Source organism: Dermacentor variabilis, chromosome 10, assembly GCF_050947875.1.
Source record: "Dermacentor variabilis isolate Ectoservices chromosome 10, ASM5094787v1, whole genome shotgun sequence".
In the NCBI taxonomy this organism is placed as follows: Eukaryota; Metazoa; Arthropoda; class Arachnida; order Ixodida; family Ixodidae; genus Dermacentor; species Dermacentor variabilis.
Window position 1 is genome coordinate 87,142,410 of NC_134577.1, and position 25,634 is coordinate 87,168,043.

General features: G+C 45.4%; 2 protein-coding genes across 3 annotated transcripts in view; one reads left to right on the forward strand and one right to left on the reverse strand.

Annotated features, from left to right (window-relative positions):
• Positions 1-3,748, forward strand: part of Vha44 (V-type proton ATPase subunit Vha44) — a 25,576-nt gene extending 21,828 nt beyond the window's left edge. The window contains exons 11-13 of the mRNA XM_075673087.1: positions 881-978; positions 2,799-2,928; positions 3,516-3,748. Coding sequence (XP_075529202.1) covers positions 881-978; positions 2,799-2,928; positions 3,516-3,611 — 324 coding nt within the window. The 3' untranslated portion in view covers positions 3,612-3,748. The remainder of the gene's footprint in view (positions 1-880; positions 979-2,798; positions 2,929-3,515) is intronic.
• Mtap (Methylthioadenosine phosphorylase) lies at positions 3,644-25,127 on the reverse strand. Of its 2 annotated transcripts, XR_012823425.1 has the most exons (10): positions 24,906-25,127; positions 24,758-24,844; positions 22,517-22,575; positions 19,337-19,504; positions 16,282-16,384; positions 11,828-11,980; positions 9,635-9,721; positions 6,720-6,842; positions 4,881-5,451; positions 3,644-3,787 (listed from the first exon to the last, which is right to left on the reverse strand). XR_012823425.1 is itself a non-coding variant. In XM_075673088.1 (9 exons), the coding sequence occupies exons 1-9, from the start codon at positions 24,930-24,932 to the stop codon at positions 3,758-3,760; spliced, it is 837 nt and encodes a 278-aa protein (XP_075529203.1). In that variant the 5' UTR covers positions 24,933-25,126; the 3' UTR covers positions 3,644-3,757. The 2 variants fall into 2 exon arrangements, 1 of the variants encoding a protein (XP_075529203.1); XM_075673088.1 differs by lacking the exon at positions 4,881-5,451 and having other exon boundaries at positions 24,906-25,126.
• Between the last annotated feature and the right edge of the window lie 507 nt (positions 25,128-25,634).

Consider the following 25,634-nt stretch of genomic DNA (forward strand, 5'->3'; position numbering starts at 1 on the left):
AACAAACGAGCAAGTAACAAGTGGTCGCCCTTTGAGCGATTAGTAACTAGACAGCCACCAGTTTTGCGAGCGCAAGAAGCCGAAACCGCCCGCAGAACAAAACCCAAACAACCCCCCCACCTGCATGCACATGCGCCAATGCACAAGCGGTAGTATATAGACGCGCTGGAGCAGACAAACCATGCAATGAAAACCTAGAGAGGGAGGCGCAAGAAAAAAGTTCCCTGTATTTCCCGCATACTGCCAGCACATGCCAGGAAAAGAAAAATTAGGAAATTAGCATGCTTTTTAAACGTACAGACAGCATCGACCATTTTGGACTTGTTTGCGGCGCTGCATATTTATGTCATTGACACTGAAAGGGTTAATTGTATTCATCAAAAATTCTCTTGAATGAAAAAAATTGTACAGCTACACTTAAGACTGCCTACGTGTGAGAATGCGAAAGCATTATACTGTTTGTTGACCTCTGAATGTCACAACGTGCTCATTGCACGCATGAATGCGTTCGCGAACACATGAATTAGGCACACCTTTAGTCAGCCAAAACCGTGTAGCCACCATGGCGTCGGGGAAAGCGCGCTCGTCTTGTATCCTGGAAGCCCGGATTTGATTGCCACCCAGAACGAAACATACGAAATTTTGTTTTCAAAGCCATTAATCTACTATGTTTACAGAACCTCACTGAGAAATGTGAAGCCTACGCAAGCAGTTTTTGTCATGTTTTTACTCCTTGCGCCGTCAGCCATTTTTGGTACCATCTTTTGGTCACGGCCGCTGCCGCCAGATTTTTGCATAAAGTGGCACATAATGTGTTTACGATTATGTTTACCGTTTCCTCTACCATCATTCATTCAAGCATGAGTGATTCCTGCTGCAGGGGCTGCTGATACGTTGGCTGAAAGTGAACTTCAGCGAAGCCTTCACTGCCTGGGTCCATGTCAAGGCCCTGCGGCTGTTTGTGGAGTCGGTTCTGAGGTGAGCTTCGCAAGCCTCCGTGTGGTTTCTGTCGCGGTCGCTCGGCATCTGCTGCGCTCTGGCAATACGCATCGTGTTGTGCGTTCATTTCTCGACCTTGATGATACCTGGCTACATTTTGATTGAGATGGGATGGAGGTGCACATAAAGTACGCTCCCATTAAGACAAACACCAAGTTGAATCGTCAGATATGGGAAACAGTTGTTAAAACTCAATCTAACGAAACCCGATTTTACGATGTTTGCAATCTAACGAAGAAATCTACATTTCCCGGCAAGTACCCATAAGGTTCAGTGTTGCCATGAACCTGATTTAACAAAGCTTTTCCAGAAATAAATGAGTAGAAAAAGCTGTGATTTCTTTCTAATTTTGACACAGATTGCTTCTTGCACTCTAACGCCGTCGCATTGCTACACCTAGGCACTCTAGTCACAGCCATAGCTTTATTTTGACAAGGCTGCACGCTGTGCCCATGCATGGAACGGACTCGGCAATCACTAGTGTTTTTGCGTACCAGGTGGCGCTAGGGGCGCCAGTAGTTGGGCCGCCCTCGTGGACGTTTTACATGCACAGGCATGGGTTAGTGGTAAACGCAATGCCGTGGTGCCTTTTAGGTTTCGCTACATTTAGGTTTCGAAGGACCGAAAGACCTCTTACTCGATTTTCCTAAATAATTTGGCTGCAGTCATCACTTCGTTAAATCGAGTATCAATTGTACGTTGACATTTGGTTGGTGACCCATTGCTAAAGAAATCTGCTCAACACGAACTGCAAGTTTAGTTAAACTGAACTTCGCAGCCTCCACTTAGGCCTGCTGCTTGGCTCAGCAGGGAGGGTATCTGCTAGCCACATGAGAAGCAAAATAGTTTTTCTGTAGACATAAACATAATAGGGCCATTGGCAACGATGGTGCAGAAGCCTGCTGGGCTGTTACTGCAGTTAAGAAAGCCTGTGAGGTGCCTTTGCAGGCTGCTGATGATGAATGACGAAGGCGCCGCCCAGAAGCCACGAGAACCAGCTGTGTTCACGCGCGAGCTTCACTCAGTTTGCCCCTGCGCTTCGCGAGCTAGTTCATTGCGGATCAGTGCCAGTTAAATGCACGTACAAAACTGGCTAGGCAGCTCCTGCACGAGCACCACACTGCCTCTCCCACAAGTACAGGCAGTGCTGCTGTTCTGCACAAAATCTGCGCCAGGCAAAATGAATATGGCTACTGCGCCTTGCACTGGTGAAATGAATAGCGAGGTGCACCAGCTTGTGTACTGTTCAGGAAGTACCTGGTAACGCCTTGACTACTTTGTTAAGACGCTTTTGATTCACTTTGCAGTATTTGCCTTTATAGTTTCGCTGCAACACAGCTGTGAAGCATACCAAGCAAGAGGTGCCTCGTTTGATTGGGATCACAGCTTGCTATTTGAGAGGCGCTTTCACAAGCAGTCGCATGTAATTCGCATTTCCTTCGTGGCAGCAATGAAACTTAACTATATTGAAATCGGACATAAACACACTTCGTTAAATATTGAGGTTCAAAGTACGTGGTAGTTTATAGACAGTAAGTTATAAAAAGTTAAATACATTATATCGAGAAGTTCGGTGTATTAAAGTTCATTATAACGACATTTAACTGTATGCACCTTGATTCCCATGCTTCCAGCTCCCATAGACACTAGCACCAGAGTTCCCTCTAGTAATATTTTGTAGGAAACTCATTGCCATAGACTGAGCAGCCACCTTTACAAAGTGTTGTTAACTAGGTTGCACGCTTTTGATGTGTGGCCGTTTCACAGCCCGACCCTTAACTGCCGTAACGACACTGCAGGTATGGGCTGCCAGTGAATTTCCAGGGCATGCTGCTACAGCCACAGAAGAAAACGGCCAAGCGACTGCGCGAGGTGTTGAACCAGCTTTACAGCCACCTCGACACCAGCATTGCCCAGGGGCCCGTCGATGTGAGTCTGCACAGCTCACAGATGACCGTTGCCAAGTGCAACGAAAGTTCACCTCGTATACGCTGTCTGCAAATGTCATATACTGTTAAAACAAACTTGGCAAAGCCTCAGGGCTGCTCTAATTTTCTTATTAACAGCCTTCAAATAGCGTCTTAGCTGAAGACTGCACCTTGTGGTTCGTGGGTGCGACACATATCTTGGACTATGGCCTCCAAGATTTTCGGCACGCTGTGGGTGCTGCATGAACTCAAAGGGTCAAGCTTTAGGCAGTGCTCTGATTTTCTACATTCTGGTTTCAGCATTTCTGGCAAGCCGTAATGACGGCATTTTTTTTTTTCTTCTCCTAGTTTTGTTGTCATTGACATTGTTGTCTATTGTTGCAAGCTTCTTGCAATGCCTCCACTCTTATTTCAAACAAATTTTCCACGGAGGATGCTGTAATCTACGCTCTCTGAAGCTAGGTTTCCAGTGGTCCGAAATTTTGTTGCAGTTGGCCTTTGGCGAGAAGTCTTACACACATTAAAGTTCACAGCTTGCCAGGTATACCCAACATCTCTGAGAACGGATCTTCGGCTGTTCATTCGCAGGACATTCCCGGCCTGAACATGGGGCAGCAGGAGTACTACCCATACGTGTACTTCAAGATCTGCATCGACATGGCCGACTCGCACGTGCGGCTCTAGGCTGGGTGCCCACTACCATGCATGCCTCCAGCTTGGGCCCAACATTCCATCTCTTTTATTTGTCTAGCAGTGTACAGATTAGCATTGTTGTGTGTCACGCAATAACCAAAAAGATATATATAAACAACGAAACAATGTTGGCTGCCTCATTTCATGACTGCCCGGGTGGCCTCGTCCTGAAAAAGAGAAGAGAAAGACTGTGTAAGTAAAACAGAGGAGGAAGATCTTTGCCACAGGGGTTTATGAAAATGCTGCATTTGGAAATCGTACAGTAGACTTCCGTTAACTCATCCCTGGTCAAAAGACGCAGCCCACACCCATGGATAGCTCAACCCTGACATTGGCCCTCGCTGGAATTCAACTTCACTGGTCAGCGTGCACGTGCCTGAACCCAGTTTTGTCTAATGGCTGCAGCATCTATCTGTGCGAGGCTAGGGTAATGAGGATGCATCTCATGCCAGAAACTCTATCTTGCACAATGTCTGCGATAATGTTCCACTACAAAAGCTAAGTTATTTTAGATGCTCGGATAGCAACAGAACTGTGTCGTGTACTTTTGGCGTGCGTCAGGGTAGCCGAGGCAATTGCAAGGAAGCGATTCGAGAAATGTGGAATATGAAAAGCAATGGTTTCACAAAGAAGGCAATTTGTTGCGAACCATAGACGGCAACAAAAAAATTGAGCCATTCTACTATGTGAACGTGGCTGACGAGCGAAGATGTTAAGTACACGACGCAGAGGTGACAGAATTTTTAACAAAGGTGTGGGCATATTTATTGTCCTGATCAGTGGTAACAGCGACAATAGGCACACACACATTCGTTTGTCACCTCTGTTGTTAAATTCATCCGTCACAAGACAACGAATGGCTTGTACCCCTTTAAGCAATGGTTCATACCATCGTAAATTTTAACACAGCCTCCCCATTTGTGTGACACAAATGAAATTCTATGCCCGAATTATTAGCTGCAAAGGAGCTAGCTGTGGAAGACTACAATGCTCGAGCCATTGCTGATGATGATAGTTTCCTCTTGCGGGGGTATGAAAGGCTCATACCCCCCCCGTAAATGCAGCCTCCCCATTACGACGATAGGATAGAAGTGAAAGTCTTGCTGGAATGAAGAGCGGCAACGAAGCCAGCTGTGGAAGGAGACTACGAGGGCGTACGCATGAGCAGTGGCACGAGCGCGTTCACAGGTTGCGCAGAGGGGCGCCAACGAGCTAGCTCGCGGGTTGTTTGCAGACAGCAGATATGCCCTAGCCACGTGCAGCTTTGCTGCAAAACCTTGTCTCGAGATTGGCCAGCATTCCAGGATGGCAGATTTGGCAGGGTTTGTCGTATTCCTTATGGCCAGAATTTGAGGCACGGTGCATTGTGTTATAAAGGTGATTGTCAAGAGACACAGATATGCTAGATTTTTTTGTCACAGCGGCTAAGTTGTCTGCTTGGCAAAACAACAGCCACAAAGTGCATGTGTGTGGGGGGGTGCTGGCATAGGAAGCTCCGCTTTCAAAATTTGCTAAATTTCAAACCGGGTAAATACTACACCATTTATTCGGACGTCCTTTTCGTATGCCTTTTAAGTTCACCAGCAGCCGGATGATTTGATTATTTCCATCGAATTCGTCAAGATCAAATTCATGGAATTGAACCGCAAAAGGCCTGCTGTAGGTATGCAGTGAATGACAAGCACACAGACGGATGCCTGTGGTACATTTGACCAGTTTCCACTGCACTCGGGCTCAGTTAATCCATTTTATTTGTCGAGCAGGGTACCGATTAGCCCTGCTGTCGTCACAGTAGTGGCACATGTTTAAGTATTGCCTCTGCGACGGCATCCTGCAAGAGACGGAGACAGCGTGCATGTGAGTAAATTAAATTACAGGAAAAAACCACTGAAGCAGGATTTTTTAATACTGGTGAATGACAACCACAAACATGCCGCGCGATCTTTTAACGGTTCGGAAAGCAAACTTCGCTTTCCCTCATGTGATTGATCGAAATTGTGTCAACGACAGTGCAATTTTAACCAATCGCAAGAGCCGAAGCAAACAATTTGCTTTTCAAACCATTAAGGATCACACCCATGCCGACAGAAAGTAGAAAGGGAGCAGCTGCCCTTTTATGAACACTTGTAGCGTCGGCCACGTAAGCTTACGGACCGCAGAATCCAAGGAAAAGCTGAGACTACAGCTTAGTAGTAGTACATATATGCAAACAACATTGTCATACAGTTTTACCAACTACAGTCGCAACTGCTTGAAAATTCAATTCTTCGGGTCCTGCAGTCCATAAACTTTTGCAGTATATGGACCAGGGATTCCATGACAAAGCCAATGTTATTTCTGCCTATGGATGTAAACTGAAATAGAATGAAGACTGTACTCAAAACTTGGCATTTGGGAGCTTTCCGGTGCGCCTATTAATTTAGTTCGTGTACCTGAATTGTGAAGATATTTTTTTTTTTGGCGAGCCTGCAATCCGTACACTTCTGCTCATGGCTTTACATTTCACTGACTCCTACCGCATTGGTCGAGCTCTGATTCCAGTCTTGGGTATGCATTTATTTCGAATTCTTTAGACACAAAGACAGTCTTAGATGACGACACTAACGGCAGAATATGTCGGCCTGACGTGGGCCCGCGCCACCCATACCCTGCCCTACAGATGGGCATCATGTGCACAAAACAGAAAACATGATCCAATTTTGTAATCGACACACACGTTGAATACGAAATAAAACCGATTATACAAAATCGACAAGACATTATACAGTACCTAAGCAAAAGATTGCAAGTAACAGATTACTACCACGTAGTGAATAGGAAACGTGTCAAAGCAGTAAACGTCAATGCACTATTATTCTTAAAATGATATTGCATGCAATTTCATTGTGTTCTTGAAATCATTAGGTGATTTGTCTTTGTTCTTGTTTTTAGGTATCAAGCATGCTTGGACGTTCATTTGAAACAGCTGAGATTGAACACCTTGGTTGGAAAAGAGTAATGTTGGAACAGCTAGAAGGCGAGAGTGCGGCCGGAGTGCTCGAATGTGGTCAGTCCAATGTATCATTAGTAAATGACGAGCGTGCACAAAGGCACACACACCTTTGCCTTCGTTATTGCAGCACTCCAATCGATGGCAGCGACCTTGGGGAGAACAGCACGCAGGACTTTTATGGCTACGCTGCTGTTCTGCCGCATTGTCTGCAGCACATCTTCCACGTCCACCTGCGCATGACCGCATTACAATCCATCTTAGATCTACCTAAACCAGGAGTGTTTTGATGCAGCCAGCTTGCCTCGGCACATGGTGCTAATCGGTTCCCTTGCAGTCATGTGCTGGGCCACTCATGACTTGCAAAAAGATCAGTTCCAGTCAGATGTCAAGCAAGCATTTGATACACACATGCTTGCATCTGCTGTTTGTTTTGTGTGGGAGCCTTTTCAACTAGCCCAATCTCGTCGTAACGAAGTCGCACCCAACATAAGTACTTTCCTTATACTATAAGATGTTTGTTATTAGCACGGCCAAACCCACCTATGACAACACCGGTTATAATAACGAGAAGCTGCTGCACCGTCAACTGTAGTATTTATTGTATCGAGAAATAACCTGCTTGCTACACAATGCCCCCATGCCATATTATCGGTTATAACAATGAAGTCTGGTTGCTGGGTGTCCGTGCCGAAAAGTAGTGGAGTGCAAAATCCTTCAAAAGAAAAAGAAGTTCGAGCCGCTGCAAGATCGCCCTCCGCCCTAATGGTCGCCGCGCAGTCATAAAATAGAACGTGTTTTCCAGCCTTCTCTGCTTCGCCAGCCTCGCGCGCATCTCTCCTGTCGCCCTTCCACCCCTCCGAACACGAATGGGCTGCACCCGTAGCTGTACACTGCATCACCCTCCAAAACACAAATGAACTGTGCCAACTGTGCTGATCGCTCGCTGGCCCCTGATTCTGCACAGTACTGCCAACTAATTAAGTCCCTCGTGCTCATCATTGATGGTTGTGTCAAAGTCGTTCCTGAACGCATGGTTTCTCGGCCTCATTTGACTCGCTGCCTAAACGGAAGATGGCTGTTGCGGCCGCTGATGATCGGCAATGCACGACGTTGCTGGTGAAAAAGAAAGTACAATGCTATAGACTTGGAAATGAAGTGCTCCTAACCCATGAGCCAAGGCCCTGCAGATGATTCAGTCCCTCCGGGGCTTCATTTTCACGAGGAACCTTCCGCTGCACTATGTGGAGCGCCTGGATGCCTCGGAGAAGGCTGTCGGCAAGCTTCACGTAAAGCAACCAACGCTGACGGACATGGGGTTTTCTCGTGCAAGCTAGCGAAAAGTACATGGCGAGGTGATTGTGGCGATCTCGCCCCTGCAGTTTTTCTGGATTTCTCGAACTGAAAAGCTGCCGCATCAGCCTTCTCACATTTTTTAAAAGGCCACTTTTGGGGTCTTCTGGGGCAATGCCTCGGTGGAGCTCGCATGTCACTTGCTGCCCGTGACCCCTCTTTGCAGTTGTTAGAGTAGCACCATTCTTGTATGCCAGCAACCAAGGCTTGTTAGATGCGATCAAAGTGCACAGGAAACGGAGCTAAGCAGTTAAACGAGTCAACACAATCAGCAGCCAGATGGAGGAAGGGGGTGGCAAGGGGCATTGGCCTCCCTGTCATTATAGTTTTCTCACAGCAGCTATGCCGTCCCCCTATTTTGATTTTTTTCATGCAACCCGGTTATGGCAATGGAATTTTCGTGGCAGTTGAATATTGCTATAAGTGGGCTCGACTGTATTTGTTACACTGATATTGTGACCCCATTGGCCATTAGAGCTGTCCTACCACTTCATGCACTTTATTGTAACCAGCCGACCGGGACGGTCGCTTTTGATAGGGGAGAAATGACGAGAGACAAGATGGCACCTGTGGCCTCCAGCCACTGGAGCGAGAACGACGTAGTGCACAGAGGAATGCACACTCTCCGAGTGACAACCATTATTAAAGGAACACCGTTTTGCCGAGGCCTTGCTTGTTAACTTTGTGACAATATTTGCAAGCAAATGTGTAGATTTAGTTTCCTATATCTCATCGTTCATTATATCCATGTTGGTTATATCGAAGTTAAACTCTACTCATAAGTGCACGTGGCAGCGTCTGCGTACAAAGGCAGTATATATATTTTTTTACGGCACCCTCGAAGGAATTTGTGCACGCATTTAGTGCTGCAAGGCATCGTGAAGGCATTCTATCTGGATGAATCTTGCCGAAAAATGTCGCAGGAGTTCAGTGCATCTGAATATGATTTTACTAATGAGGAGAAATACATTCCGTTGTTGGAAGGCCAACAAAGATCTTCATACCAGAGGACCGAAGAAAGTGACATTGAGAACCTCAGAGAAAACAGTTTGTGTGGTTGTCACTGCCAAAGTGACACTAGCTTAAGGCTATTGTACACATTGTACAAGAGCCTTGGGAATAAAATAAATATTCTGATATCCTAATTCATTTATTCCTTGTTTGTCCAGACAAGTGGTCTTTATGGGCAGCGTCCAGAAACCACGAAGTATAGTTCCTGACCGGAATGACCGCAAAGTGGATAAGTTCTCCCAAGACCACGAAGGATTACTTCTACTGCACACACTACTGGTGTTCTCCTTTACCTAAGGTAACAAGGGCATTTTCACACTAGTACTCCTCAAGAAGTTATGCACCACCCATACTGAGGGAATCAAGGTTGATACCGACTCCAACACATGTTCCTTAATGGCATAAAGGAAGTATAGTCTTCAATGGTTTTCTGCTAGAAATCTTTTACCTCGTGTCATGCCTTGTCAACTAGAGGGTGAAGAAGAAACCAATTGGCTCACTTCCTACATGAAAGTACAAAACCGGGCTAGTTGGCTGCATCTTACATGTGCCATTTGCCCGTGCTACCTATTTCACAGCTTAGAAGCAGCAGCTAACCAGCTAACCATCACAGCTAAACAGCTAACCAGCAGCTTAGAAGGCCCAATCAAAAGCCACTCACATGTTGTACGTCCAGCCGCCAGCTATCGTAGTCTGTCACCAGGGCAATAGAAGCGTACAGCAGGCCAGCCTCCTTGGCCAGTATGACCTGCATTACGTGGGCACAAGCCAACAATTGCCACAAAGACCTGTATGACTCGCTAGTGCGTTACTGGTCATAGACCAGATTTTGCAGTGCTTCTAGGGGGCGTGCATCACCTGACAGGAACTGGCTGAATGAACACCCTGCCTCTTGGCGCTGAGCCTGTTCTCTCGCACGCTTGGCACCAATGTTCACCCATCAGCTGTCCTGTCATCAAAGCCACAGTCCCCGCGTGGGCCACACTGACGGACAGTGGCTGGGGTCGACATTAAGCACCCTTGCTCTAAACACGAATGCGAGAGTAAGAACAATTCTGTCTACAGCACCGTTCAGAAACAAGTAGCCAGGTGTGGTACTGCTTTTTAAGAGGCGAGATAACATACGGGCTACTTGTGAGCCTTAAAGGCAACTACTCTTTCAGCTCTCAACATGCATGCAGTGTTGTATGCCACAGAACTTGTGAGCCCCTTTTGGGCACCCTGCGTGTGAAGCTCATCTAACATCCTCTTCAACGCTTGGCAAAAACAAACGACAGGAGGTAGTGCTGCCCTAAAATTTCCACGGCAGCTGCCGACGACGTCTTACAGTTCTGGTAGCACCTCCTCAAGGCTACCTAATCGGTCATAAATAAAAACAGCGCTTGTGGTGTCTTCTTGTCTCGTCTCTTGTCTGCATTTTGCGCTATTAACAGCAGGAATAAAAATAGGTCACAGTGCACTCGAGATTGTGTAGAGTCACAACATGGGAGCTATTCCTGCAGGAATACTGCTGAAAAATGAGCAAAATTGGCGACGTCAAGCTCATGCCATCAGCATAAAATTAAGAAACGAGAAGACTGGCCTTGTAGAATGTAGAAGCCTGAAGTATTAATCTTTATCTATATAGCGTCGCTTTAAAGCTGTGCATTAAAGAAACAGTTTAAATAAATTCTAGATAAACACTAAATCATTTTAGACTGATATTCTTTCAAATCTTTGTTCTTACCAATTGCACATTAACAGATCGATTGTCAGCAGAAGAAATGAAGGCCAAATTTCTGTTTGTTTGTTTTTTAATTTTGTGCCGAAACCCCAGCTCCGGTACTACAGCACAACACTACAAACTTTAATTTATTTTTGTCGGTTTGGACTGTTGTGCTTCACTAAAACTGACCAAGACTAATCTTTCATTCTTTTAGAACACAGTGTAGTCTATATTTACCGATAAAGAATGAACTAGGAACTAACTAGGTCTAAGGTGGTGTTGCCACCTGCCATTCGTTCTAGTCTCTACTGGCAAAAGAGTGGCTCTTTGGCATTGCAGTAGGGCAATCTATATATATTTATTTATATGCTTATTTAATATACCCTCGGAGACATGTGGCATCAAAGTGGGGAGTGGTCACAAAGCAAATGGCATTAAAAAGGAATCTGCCAGCTGCGGTAATTGTAATGCATCATGTAACCGCGCAAACAACAAAGGACAAAGAAGGAAACACACAGGACAGGCGCGGAACACACAGAACGCGCCTGTCCTGTGTGTTTCCTTCTTTGTCCTTTGTTGTTTGTGCGGTTACATGATGCATTCCAATAATGACCACCAACTAGCCCGCCTATCCCTGTTAAATATGCGGTAATTGTGCAACGATACTCCTGATTATGCAACACTGGACAATGTTTCAAGAAAGAAGTTTGTTATCGATGACTGCTATGGCACCTGGCGGACGGTGGTTCCATTCTTTAGGGAAGCATGGCAGTCGAAGGACTGGAACAAAGTCTTTGTGCAACACAAATAAATGTTTACCTTACTTCAGTGATCAACGCAGTTTGAAGTGTACTGCAGCTGCAGTCCAAGGCCATTTTAAGCATGGTAAAATAGAAAATTTTATGAAGCAAGGAAAGGCTGGCAACTTTGCGATGAACATTTAGTGGGACAAATGCTAGGTTAGCTTTCACTGAGCTTATGCTCTCAGTTAGATTATGGTTTGAAAGGATGAAACAAACAGAATTTCCTATTATATAGTTCAACTTGTTTTCATTAGCATCCGTTTAACCACATCCCTTTTTTTTTTCTAACACGAAAGAGCTTTTCTTGCATCAGAACTATCAACGTCTAAAACAAGCAGGGCCGCACCTCGGGCACGGTAGTCATGTTGATCACGTGACCATTCCAGGAGCGGAAGAGGCAGCTCTCGACGCGAGTCGAGAAACGCGGGCCCTCAATGGTCACCACCGTGCCTGTTTCGTGATGTGGGATGTTTAGGGATCGCGCAGTCTTGATGAGAACCTGCAATGACAACAACAAACGCAGTGGCATGCAGTCACATGGGCCTTGAAAATATTTTCCAACGTAGTAAAAGAAAACATTGCAAAAGGACATAAAAATGGGCAAGTGGGAATGGATTCAGAGTTGGTTTTGATAGCATGACAATGAGAGGACAAATAAGCAGTTCGTTTTTCTCATCTGTATGTAGCCCTATTAGTACTATATAGCTATAGTAGTATGTACTAGTAGCAGAAGAGTAGAGAAAACAGTACATCAGCAAAAGACAAGGCGAAAACATGCTAATAACTGAAGCATTTAACAGAGGCACGCAAAAGCAAGCAAAAAAAAGACCACGACAAACTGACAGCACGTCTCCTGACAGCACATTATACTCTGGCCTTGTGTCATCGTGCTACCAAAACCAGCTATGGTACCTAAACCTGCCTTGTATCTAGACAACACTCTGACGAACACCTAAACCATACGTCGTTCCTACAGCATTCTACTTGCCGGCACGAATGCCACAGCATAAGTGATTTGACAAGCGCTTACACCTGTAGTGTACAGTGAAATATATGAGTGACAACACCATTCTGAAGTTCCCGCACCAGCTTTCATGAAAGTTGAGAGTGTCTGCATGGGCCTAGTTAATTGTTCAACAGTTAAAGAAAAGCTACAATTCATCTGAAAAAAAAAAGAGAGAGAGAGAGGAAAGTACTCAACCTTGCAAACGTCAAGAACATTTCCTATGCAGCCCAAACATGGGAAAGCACCTTAAGTATTCTATAAGGATGTGATGACAGGCTAACTTATTTGACATGATTAACTTAGGTTATAGAGTACTAGTAAACAATGAACAAAGGATGGTATTACAGGACAAATGCTGACTTTCAACTAAAGGTTTATTTTGTACATGGCAAAATGTGTACAAAATAAGTTTTTTTATGAATGAAAGGTTGAGAGGAGGAGCATGTAGAAAGAAGATGTCGATATGTCATCTATTTGACAATGATTCAGTGTAAAACCTCTTATTTTCGGGCTCCATTAAGGTTACACTATATTCACAACTGTTGCACGAAGTTCACGACAAAGTGTTACAAATTCAAGGGTGTGCAAAATTTTCACGGATGAAATATGGACAAGTTGAAAAGTAAAAATTTACTTTTCTTATATCGTGCATATTACTCAGCACAATAGCAATGGAGACATTACTCAGTCTCTCCATTTATTCAATCCTCTTTCTCCTCCTTTTAGGCAGCTCCAAGCATGCGCCTTCTAATGGCGCTGCTGTAGGCAGCGACGCCTTATATATAACATATTCCCTCTTGAAAAAAAAGAAAACAGTTGTCCGTTACTTCCTAACAAAGTCCTGCAGCTTCGGTGTCTTCTTGTTGCAGGCGCTTCTCCTCACGCTTGCTTCGCATCCTGGCAAATTATTAAACGAAGCTTGTTGCGTACGCCCAGCAGCAGGTGGTTCAGGGTTCAGGGGTGCATTGTCTGCGCTTGATGTGTCAGGTTGTGACAGATGATTTAGAGCCTCTATAGTTTAATGATCAGATGCCGGTGACCAGTTCATGACAGCAGTGGTACCGGTGAACGGCCGCTAATTTGGAAGCATTCCACACATGCTTATCTTCCAAGAGGTAAGAGGTGGGTCTGCACTTTCCAATAATTTTCTTGGGAGCAGAAAACTGTGAAGATAGCTTCCCATGAACTGCAGTTAATTTAACCCGCACACAGTCACCAACGACGAAGTTGGGTTCCTTGGCACCGCGTCTTTCATCGGTGTAGCTCTTCGACTTCATTTGCTTGTTCTTGATGCGCTCTCTCAACTGCTGTAGTGCCTTTGAACGGTCCATGCTGAAACATTTGTCAGGCAATCCCTCAATGTCAAGTCTAGTTCGAAGTTGGCATCCATGAAGAAGAACAGTGGGTGCAACACCAGTAATGAACTTAATGAGAGCAGCATTCCGGGCAAGTTGGTAATCCATTGCTTAAATGATATTGCGCGACATAAAAACGACACGGACGTGAAAGAAGACGACACACCAAGCGCAAACTTTCAACTAAGTTTATTGTGCCACTGCGTCATTTTATTGCCACTGCGTCATGTATAAAATGACGCAGTGGCACAATAAACTTAGTTGAAAGTTTGCGCTTGGTGTGTCGTCTTCTTTCACGTCCGTGTCATTTTTATGTCGCGCAATATCATTTAAGCAACACCAGTAGTCGCATGAGGCGTACAGCGATATGTTTGCAGGTAATCAAACATTGCTCTTCTTATATCACGACGTTCTAACAAGGCTAATTGAATATATGACTTTAATACCCTGTTAAATCTTTCAACCAAACCATTAGCTTGCGGGTAATACACAGAAGAGTTGTAAAATGTGTGATTCCGCGCTCTGTGAGAAAATCTTCAAAATTCGCTGAAAGAAATTGTGGTCCATGATAGGATACGACACCACGTGGATATCCTTCTCTTGCGAAAACTTCAAGTAGGAATTTTCTCACTGTAGACGGGGTCACATCCCGTACGAAAGCCACCTCTGGCCACTTGCTGTAATAATCAATAAGTGTAATGGCAAATCGGCAGTCAGCTGGAGCTTGCGTGAAAGGTCCCACAATGTCGATAGCAACTTTTTCCCAGGCTTTCCCATCCTCGTCGCCAATTATGTTACATTGTGCATATTATTCAGCATGATATCAATGGAGACATTACTCAGTCTCTCCATTTCTTCCATCCTCTTTCTCCTTCTTTTAGGCAGCTCCAAGCACGCACCTTCTAATGGCACTGCTGCAGGCAGCGACGCCTTATATAACAACTTTGCCAGCTAGTTCTCCTGATGGTACCCCCCAAAATAGGCCGCAGCCGATTTACATGTCTAAGCAAGTTTGCCTTTTGCCAGTCCTTTCAGGTGCTGTAGGGGGAATTTGAAACCTCACAGGCTGCTATGATCCAGGCAGCGTATAGTGGCTTCGTCGGTGCCGCCATTAGAAGCACTTTGTCATCTTTGCCCAGCTTCAGCTGCATCGTGACTGTGTCAGCGGACCACGCAAATTTGGGTAACATAATATTAGATGATGGTAAAATCAAATGGTCTAAAAAAAGAGAAATACAAAGGAGCTCTTCAGGCCCAAAGATCTTGTCATCTTTAGCGCCCCCCACAAAAGGCCCCCTCATCAGATTTGGGCATTGCAAGCTGACGAGCATGATGCCTAGATCATGCACTGTAAATTGTGTCTTCGACATATCCAACTGCTGCGTAGTGTGATAACGCATGAATTTTTCAAACGAAAGCCAGTGAGCCCTTCTTCTCAATGGAGCCCCCATTTCCAGCTCAAGTCAAGGTCACATGCACAAATGCCTCTGTGTAAGATGCGCTACCTGCGATTTCACCAGTTATGACACGTGACCTCAGTAGATAATCCAGTGGACAGTGCGGAATACCGCCAACAGATTGCGATGCACAGCAAAAAGAGATGGGGCTAGGGACATAAACATGACGCAGTCCCTCGTCTCTGGTACAAGAAAAGGCAGGGGAGGAACGTCACTTGCAGATGCTAGTCAAGGGAGAAGGACAGAGTCTCTACGTTGGCAGTGAAGCTCACTTCCTGGCAGCCTGGCAACATGCCATTTCAATTCGTTTTATGTCCTCTAATAGCGAGCGACTTCGAAAAAAGAAAGAAAAAGCTCCCTCAGTGGCACTTTAAAACTTCCAGTGCATAGCTAAAATTTCGTGTGAGACGCGATATTGCAGCTGTGTTCTTGTCTATAATGTAGCTGCTGAAAGCTACACACATCTCAAATGTTTTATTCTGCATTTCTAAAACTATTTCAGGATTCCTAGCTTAATTATTGAACATGCAAATAGCTGTGCTGGCATAACTTCTCTCTTTACATTTTTCTGGGTTTGTTTCTTTGTTTTTTTTAACTGTTTTGCACATGTGAGGAGTAAATGAATAAGAGCAGTCTATTACAAAAATACATTGCACTGGGCTTGCTGACCGGACATGATGCGATACCAGCACTAGGCAACAGGGACACAAGACGAAGCTGGGCGACACAACACAGCACCGAACTTACAATTGAAGCTTCATTCTGATGAGCATCTGAAGAAATAGTCACAACAGCAATAAAAGAATACGAAAGAAGACAAAAAACAAAACATCTTTTTTTTAAACTTTCCATTGATGCTGTAGTCTATATTCATTCAAATACGTGTCGGAATAAAAGTTAGTTCAGCAACATGTCGCGTTGCCATCCCCTAGCATGGGTACCACATCCAATCCCCTTACGATAGATAGGCAGGCCAACCCACCTCGCGAAGCCCCTCGTGGAAAGGAAATGCAGCCGACATGTGGCAGACGCCCTCCGGAGAGTCCTTGCTCCCGTCGTAGAAGGTCGTCTCCCGCTTGGTCGTTCTGCACATGTCACCAGCGCAAGTCGTAGCCACGTCTCTCGCAAATTATTTCTTTGCTCCGAGATCGCATTGTCACACGGACACGACAGACAAAAACAGGCCGACGTGCTAAAGAAATTCGAGCTTATGGACCTCTATCACGTGCCAGCTACTAACATTTCACACTTACCTAAACACTGGCTGGTGCAACCATCAGTTCCATAAACGCGCAGCGCAGAAAATTGCACTTGCAAATCGAGAAACGGGTCTATTGGGTGAACGCGTGCCTGCTATAGGAACCATGCGCTGCTTGGTAGAGGTGACAGTGATGGCATAGTTGGCAGTCATCAAAAGTAATCGGCCTGCCCTTAAAAATTTCATCCACCCAATCTTAAACTTACACTTTACAAGTCTCGGTCCAGTCAACACTGCAGCATGTGCCTTATGTTTGACATCTTACATGCAGCAGTATTTCATGCTGCCGAAAATATAAAGAAATCAGGCTAGTCTGATTAGTTCTATAATGCCAGCATTTCTTCAGTTAAGCAAACATGCTGTTATGCCATAATTGTTCTCCTTTGTGTCTATTCCATAAATGCAACAAAATGTTCAATCAGGCTGGTTGGTTGATTTGCATCCTGAAAACTTTGTAAGTGCGATGATAGCACATGATAGAAACAACAGGACAAGGTGAGTGAGCACCTTGTCCTGTTCTTTCTATTGTGTACTGTAACGTTGTGCTTAAAACATTTTCAGGATATTCAATAAATGTTCTAAATTACATCAACCCAGCTTTGAAAGAACTTTTCTCTTTAATAACTTCTGTTTTCATCCTGCACTGACTGTTGTCCCAATGCTGGTATTTTCACGTGTTGTACTAATGCACATTTTGAATTATTTATCCCCTAACCTAAGAGTGGCTGGAACCACCTTCCGACATCTATTGCCCACATCTCACAGACGTTGTCGCCTCCAATAATGCCAGTGTAACAGTTACTGGTACCGGTACTAGGTCTCCGTAATGCCCATGACTGCAGGCGTAGATAAATGTTTCAGCATCGTGATGCATCGCAGGTGGACCAGCAGTCACTACAATTACTCTGGAAGCCAGCACGTGCATAACATGCAATGTGATGAGACACGCCTTTCCTTTTCTGCAAATGGCTGCAGCGTTCATGATATGGCCAAGATCTGATCTTGAAGCAAGGCTAGTGTAACAACGCACAAACATATCACCGATATCACCAAAACGAACTTCAGTCACAGGAAAAACAATTTGCATGTGGCATTCCCACAGCCTAGAAATTTTTTTTTTATGCAGCGGGCACGAATCTCTTTCAAGAAAAAAGCTGACGCGCTTCATATCGCGCAGTCGTCGGCAAGCCAACGCCAACTCAGCCAGACCTTTCGTAGCCCTTTCCTCATTTTCGTCATTCCCGCTGAACTCAATGTTGAGCCGGTATGCCTATGCAGAGCAATGTTTGGGTTGCTCCATCCCCCGCATCCTGACTAGATCAATTCGCAAGAATAATATTTACTGCAGTCACCTTCCGTTAGTTAGACCCTGATGGGACCGACGAAATCGATAAAATTATACGGCGGGTCGAATAAGGCAGGATGCAGGAAAAAAACGTCATGATTCATTTGGCATTACTTGCCCCGTTCTAACACGCGCCCACTTTCAATGTGTCCGAAGTAGAAAACTAACATAGCAATGAAATTTAAGCTCCTAAACGAAGTGAAAATCGAACGCGCACCCGATTTTTAGCTTGAAAAATTGGCGGCAGGTTTTCTAAAGTGAACTTCGCCACACGGTTCTTTAAGTCAGTTCCGCCGCAATACATCCTAGTTATGCGGTAAAGCATATGACCATTGCGAAGGTGGTTTTGGTTGCGCGTCCGATCGCGCCTCGATGGCCTTTGTTTTTATTTTTTAATATTTTTAATCAAGAAAGGCACACGTTAGAGTCTGGTAAATAATGTAATCGGGCATTCTGAGCTACGGTTATTGCTTGAAAATATTCCGAGGGCGGGCCGAAAATAGCCGTTTTCGACTAGAGGTGACGTGTGTTCAACGCATTCACTGTCCCCTAAGCTCAGCCGAGACAGACTGTGCCACTAATGGGGTCGCTGTCGGGGTCCCTATAGGCGTAAGGCAAGTGCGTGCTGACTGGTCAGGTGACTGCTGACTTATCCAGCGAAGGCCAATTTTAGGATCAAAGCAACGAAAGTTTGGGCCCATAGAAATGCGTGGGCGCCGGCTTATCAAATTAACTAGGAATCAAATTAACAGGAATCTGCTGCATTTAGCTCAGGCACTCATAAGGGATCAAAGAACAACTAGGCAGGTTGATTTGCCATATGAAAAAGGTGTCACAGGGCCCCCTAAATTCAACCGAGGATAGCAGCACTACAAGAGTAGTTGACTGAATGAAGCAGATAAGGATGGCAAAAGCACTACAACTGGTGACGTGTCACCAAGCTACGATCAAGTTGCAGATAAAAACAGATAGTTTCTTCATCTAGCGACTTCTACATCAAATCAAATGAAACTACGAGGTTTGATGTCCCAAAGGAACGCGTTAGCCATGGGAGATAACATAGCAGTGAACTCTGGATTAACTTCAACCACCCAGGTTTGTTTTAACCTGCACCTAAGTCTAACTACACAAATGTTTTGGCATTCTGCCCCTGTCAGAACGTGGCAGCTGTGCCTGGTAACTGAAACTGCAACATCGAGCTCAGAATGCCATAGCCACTAGGCCACCGTGGCCGAATTTTGGCAAGTCCTGCCAGAGAAACATGACAATAAACACGATGCTAATTAGTTATGACATGTGACACGCACCAGGAAAGCCAGAAAGGCAGTGCTGAACAGTTAAACAAGGGAAATTTTTGTTACACGGGATGTAAATATTGCCTTTTGACATCAATTTCATGCACATTCCATCCAGAGCTGTTGTTGGCAAGCGTACCTGTCGATGAACTGGTCCAGGATGACGATGTCACCCGGCTTCATCTCCTCACGCAGGGAGCCACAGGCGGTGAAGGCGATGACGTGGGTGCAGCCCAGCTCCTTGAGCGCCCAGATGTTGGCCCGGTAGTTGACTTTGGACGGCATCAAGGAGTGCTTGCGGCCGTGCCTGCATATGCAAGAAGGGTTTCAGTGGGGACAGACGAACAACATGACAAAATTACTGACAGTTTTTCTGGCTCTACATAGGAGCCCCACGAAAACACGGGCCCATTTTGACCGTCTGCCACAAATACCAGGCTAATAAACCAGTCACATTCGTAGACAGCAAAGAAGTCATAAAGGTCACATGAGGCACGCTCACCAAGCTCGGCACCGTCACCCACTCAGCAAACTTGACCTTTTCACTCCAGGTGATTAAATCTGGAATACCATGATTTAGCCGCCTACACAAACACAGCAATTAAAGTTTAAAAGATAAAACTGCCATGAAATACGAATATTAGGCTTTCGTTTGCGCACACTGGCAACATTGCACACACCCATCATGTTCTGCCATGTGCGTAATACCGCAAAAAACTTAAAACTTCGCTTTGAGGGACTTTTGCACATGTACACACCATTCTGAGACATTCACGAATTCCAGCTAAGGAAACACTACTTGAGTTGTTTCTTTTTGCACATAACATACTCTTAATAAGCATGGAAAAACAGACCCATATGAAGTACATTACAAACACACATGGGTATTATGAAAACATCTGGAGTTAACATGATTTCAATTAGAATCATGCAATAAAATTTCATCCATACGAATGTAGTACAGTGTCCCTTTGATATTTTTCATATGCTATTTGATCCAACACAGCTTTATATATAAAACAATAGACCTTTCTTCAGCCGTATATTGGTAATTCATGGTTAGCTAAAGTAGTATACTGACATGACGTTTATTTGCCATGCGTATGCATTACAGGCACACTAAACACTAGAAAGAAAGAAACACTGGCCAGGGTCCGAGCACACTAAATAAGGTACTATAATACATGTTTCTATGACGACAATGTGGGTTTCTGCATTCGGGAGGTGGATATGTCACGACACCATGACATACTGGCTAGCTCCATGCCTGAGATCACTGTGGTTGCCACATGCGAGCACAGCAAGATTAAACGCATGCAGCACATTTAGTCATTCTTTTACGAGCTAGGTCATCATACCTAGCCTTACCAATTCACAAAGGCAGCAATTTGTGTTCTGTTTCATGACATGATGATATAACATAGACGACAGCAGCTCCAGAATTCCAAGACCAACTTTAGTATCAAATTAAAATGCCTTATCAGCATTTTCCTACCTTCGTACTTGTTAAGTGTCATCCTTTTATGTGTGAGAAACATGTGGTATACTAAAAAAATTAAATTCTGGAGTTTTACACGCCAAAACCAGGATACGATTACGAGGCACGCCGTAGTGAAAGATTCCGGATTAATGCCGATCACCTGCGGTTTTTTAGCCTGCCCCCAATGCACAGAACACAAGGGCTTTTGCATTTCGCCCCAATCGAAATGTGGCCTTCACGGCCAAGATTCGATCCCACGCTGTCATGTTTAGCAGTGCTATGCCAAGCCCACTATGCCAACATGGCAGGTATGCGTCGTATAATTTCTACAATTTCAAAAACATGTGTCAGTAGCCCTTTTTAAGCCGATAGCACCAGCCACCCCACAGCTAGAGTGCTTCTCTCTCAATCATTTCCTCAACTTCCAATGTCTAAGTGCAACTTATATCTCTCAGCTTCCAGTTTCATCATCATCACCATAATTTATTTCGCCCTTACGGGCCCGTTAGGGTATTACACAAGGGGAAAGTGGTTACAGTAAACAATGAAGGGAACAAAGACACGGTTACAAGTTTTACACAAAACTAACTTGGGCTGTGGATACCTTTGAAAACAGAGCTACCACACTGAACACAGCACAAAAGTAAATAAGTATGACAGGTCACACTATAAATCATGAGCCACAAAAGTGCACAGCAAGCTAATATACAAAGGTTAGATTTTGATATGATTTGTAGGCAACCAAGGACTACAGCGCACAATTTCTCCATGATGTCGTGGATTTAGACAGTGTCTGCTTGGATATGGTAATTTCTTTCTTCAATAAAGACAGACCCCACTGTATTCTAAAGGAGCAACAGACTGGATTTAGTAAGTTTCTTTGAATTTCTGCTATGTTACAACGGCCTAAACAAAATAACAATTTAAATTCTGTGATGTCACATTGAAATGCAGTGGGGTTCTGGTGCAAAATTCAAGAACTGTAAATCTGGTTCTCGTTTCCTCTCCTAGAAATAAACCTCTTACCACAAAATTTAAAAAATAGAGTTTTTAAACCGTATCAGTGTAAAGTGATGGTCACATTAGCATGTTACAGAGAGCAGGAGCAAAAAAAGTATAACTGGTGTGAACAAGACGGTTATTCAAGCGAATTGGTCTGTGTTCATGTCGATTTTTTGAAGTGCAACGACAGAGACCAGACTACAGAATGCATAAAAAGAGGAGTTGTGCTGTACTTGCAAATTAAAGTTCATTATTCTGTCAGGAAAATGGTATGTTAAGCAATGAACAAGCGCTCATGCGTTCACAACACGAACTCACTACTGTACAGACTCACGTAAGGGATGCACTTTTTTTCCCAATGTTTATGAGGTGCAGGCCGTTACATGGGACTGAACATTTAGGTCAATATGGTCGCCGGTGCAGTCAGCGACTACTGCACGCCCCGGATCCCCGAATGTACCATTGCATCAGAGGTCAACGCACAGCTCTCGCCATCTAGTAAGGGCATGTGGTAGTGCACAGAGCACGAAAATTTGTCGACACATGCCCGCATCATCGGAGCACCAAACGCGATTGCTTCTCCGATGGACAACTTTTTTCTAAATTTTGGGCTGCCAAGTCGGGGCTGCAGCCCTTACACGGTTGTAGCCCTTATACAAATCTCTATGGTCTCTCAATAAACTCACAAACAAAATGGTTTCATTGTAGACAGTTGGTACACATGAATATTGTAGTGCACAGCCCAAAGATTACAGGCAAGACAGACAAGGGGCAAGACCACACGTGACTTGTCTGTCCACTAAAAGAGTGGATCCCTTATCTAGCCAAGGGCCTCACCTTGCCAACAGCACACAGTTCACTTCGCCGATCCGTCCACATACAAGAATGTCAGAGGGCTGCAAGAAAATGCAGTAGTTATGAGACTTTGGCCTCTGCTGCAGCACTAGCGCCAGCTAAGCAGAATGCTGTAAATTCATGCAGAAATTGGGAGACTTGGCACTTGACAGATGTATGCGAGACAGTCGTCTAGTGGCTATGGCACTCTGCCGCTAAAGCACGAGGCCATTTGCTCAATTCCCAGCCACCCAGTCTGCATTGTATGGACGGCAGAATGCAAAGGCCTTCATGTAGCCTGCTGTGGCTACGCATTAACGAAGCCCAGGTGGTCAGGATTTATCTGGAAGTTGGAGCCCTCCGCTACAGTGACTCTTGTAGCCAATATATTGATTTATATGCTATTCATGGTGCACAGAGAATTAAGGAAGTAAGAAACAGGCAGAGAGTGAATGTGAGATTACTTCCAATTTTCTTTTCATGAAGGACAGCATACATGCACCACAGGAAATAAAACATGGCAAAGGAGCGTGGGTTTGTTGTCTTTTATGGCCTTAGTGGACGAACAGTCGAGTTGAATGGTGGGTTTCAACTTTTAATGTCTGAAAGCAACACATGGTCTACGAGAGATGCTGTAATGAAGTACTCTGCATTAGCATTTACTATACTCTGTTTCACACATATCAGACAATGCTATATGTAGAGAGACTTCTCTCACTATTCGTCTGCCTTCTCTCTCACTATTAGTCTTTCGGTGGAGGTCCCCATACGGACCTCCACTGAAAGGCTAATGCTTACTGGCACCTTCAACACACTTACTGAACTCACAGAAGCCCATCTCACATCCCAGTATAGCAGACTTTCTAACACAGCGACACGTTGACACATTCTACAAACTCTGTCTATCACTTTGGCACCCATCATCAAGACTAAATACACCATTCCACATCACATACACAAGAACCTCTGCATCCCCCCACTTCCTAAAAATATGCACCCTGTGCACCACAAAGAGCGCAGGAGGCAGCGAGCAAAGGCTCTCCAAAAGAATTCTCCAGATCAAAAGACATGCTCTATGTTGGTGCCACCGAATATGGGTACAGAAATCATTATGCAATATCAGTCATTAACTCTCCCAGCCAGGCTACTGCGGCCGCCTCCATTCCTGGCTCTTCCTCGGAGGAGGAGGAGGCCATAGCCCTGGCCCTCACAATCCCAACTTCATCAGGTATCGTTAGCGACTCCAAAATATCCATACATAACTTTGGATAGGGCAGGGTCTCTAAGCCAGCCGTTTCCCTCCTTTTGGCCCATCCTTTTAATCAAACTGTAGCATTAATCTGGACTCCCGCGTATGCGGGCCTTGCCGGAAACGAGGCGGCTCAGGCCAGCGCCCGAGGATTTACAGTCCAGGTTCAGCAATCAGATGTGTCAGACCTCGCTACGGAGGAGGCGCCGTTTACAGCGCGGGATCGGCTTATTACCTACCACGACATCTGCGCACAATACTGATTAGACCGTTTAACCTTTCCGCCACTCATGGGCAAATTCCCGCGCAGATGTGAAGTTCTGTGGCGACAGCTGCAGACTCGCACCTTTCCCTCCCCTTACCTCCTCCCCGCATTCATCAATCCATTTACCTTTCTCCCTCTCGCAAATTCTGCGTCTCTCCCATCAGACTCATCATGTGGGGGTGCCCTAAACACCCCTTTCAGGGCACCCCCTTCCCCTTTCCTCAAGCAATTAATATTTAGTGAGGAGCAGAGGGCAGCTGCTTTGCGCAGCTCGAGGACCGACCTTCAGGAGGCCGTCCTGCAGTGGGCTGAGAGGACAGAGGGGGCCTACTTCAAGTAGTTCCTCCCTCCACCCTCTATCCCGCTCCCTTTAATGAGGGATAAGTGCAGCTTTACATCATCATTCTCTAAACGATCCGTCATCACCATGGGCGCCAGCCGCGCGTTAAGACATTCGTGATGCAGCCAACAGGCTTTCCACTAGCTCCCACGGAATCTCCCTTCCCGTTCAATCTCCTCCATTGCCTACAAGTCGGCAGGCGCGCGTGCAACAGCTCGTCGAAAGAAAAATGACCGCGATCATTCGGTGAAGCCACAGCCAGCAATCGCTGGCTGCGAGCACAGTATAAAGACGAACACTGCAAGGCCACGCCGAAAACCTGCGCCCGACTGCCCAGCGCCGGCAGTGCGATGTGCCGCGCGCTTTCGCTGACCACCTACAGCTGCGTACCTCTCCGAATGGCGTGCTCATCGCGTGCTCCTTGCGCTCTTCCAGGATGTCCGGGTTATCGAGGCCAGTGCCCCCGATGATGCCAACCTGCGACGATCAACAACGATCAACGATCAATGCCGTCGGCGCGGCGCGCAATCGCACTCACTTTGATGGCTTTCTGCGCTCCCGCCATGATCGACTGGTATCAAGGGATGTCGACCCTACGATTGGGAAAGATCGATCGGGTACCTTCGATGGCGAAGTGCACGTTCTTCTTGAATGCTGTCGTCACGGTTTTATACGCTGTTTAGGATGATACCGCATATCACTTAAGTATGACTTGAATGATGGGCGTCGGCTGCCGCCAGCTGGCTGACTGCGAACTAACGATGATGATAGTGTTGACGGCTGTTTTCCATGTGGGGTAGCTGGCTGTAACGATCAAGTTACAGTCCTTAATGAAGTGAACTGACAGCGTTAGAAAAAATTTTGTAATTGTGTCAAAGTAAGGGTGGTCATAAATCCGCGTTTGTGAAACGCGCTTAGTTCTGGTTTCGGAAGATCACGCCGCACGCTCGGCTGACGCGTCACCCTGTTCGACGAAAACGTGTATGGAAGGGTTTTAGGCTGCTGGTGCCTCTGCAGGAATGCTTCGGCATTTCGGCACCTCCAAAGTACGAGTCTCCTTGTAACCTCATCAGTACACAGCCCTGCATATCCGTAACAATAGCTGATTTTAAAAAATAAAAGCCCATAGCGGTGAGCTTGCTCTCCCTTGCACACATAAGGAAATTACTTAAATTACTTTGTAAAGGAGCTCCAACTGTTTTCTTGTACAAAAACATCGCAACTCACCATGTGTCACGATATGGCCCAAGCCTCTTTCATATCTACT

Bases quoted from the DNA above. Each gene is read 5' to 3' on its own strand.
- Mtap (XM_075673088.1), bottom strand. From the start codon at position 24,932: ATGGCGGGAGCGCAGAAAGCCATCAAA. The intron at 22,576-24,757 runs GTACGCAGCTGT...ATTTTCTTGCAG, and splicing joins TGAGCACGCCATTCGGAGAG to CCCTCTGACATTCTTGTATG. The intron at 6,843-9,634 runs GTGAGTGGCTTT...GGTCATGCGCAG, and splicing joins GGCGGCTGGACGTACAACAT to GTGGACGTGGAAGATGTGCT.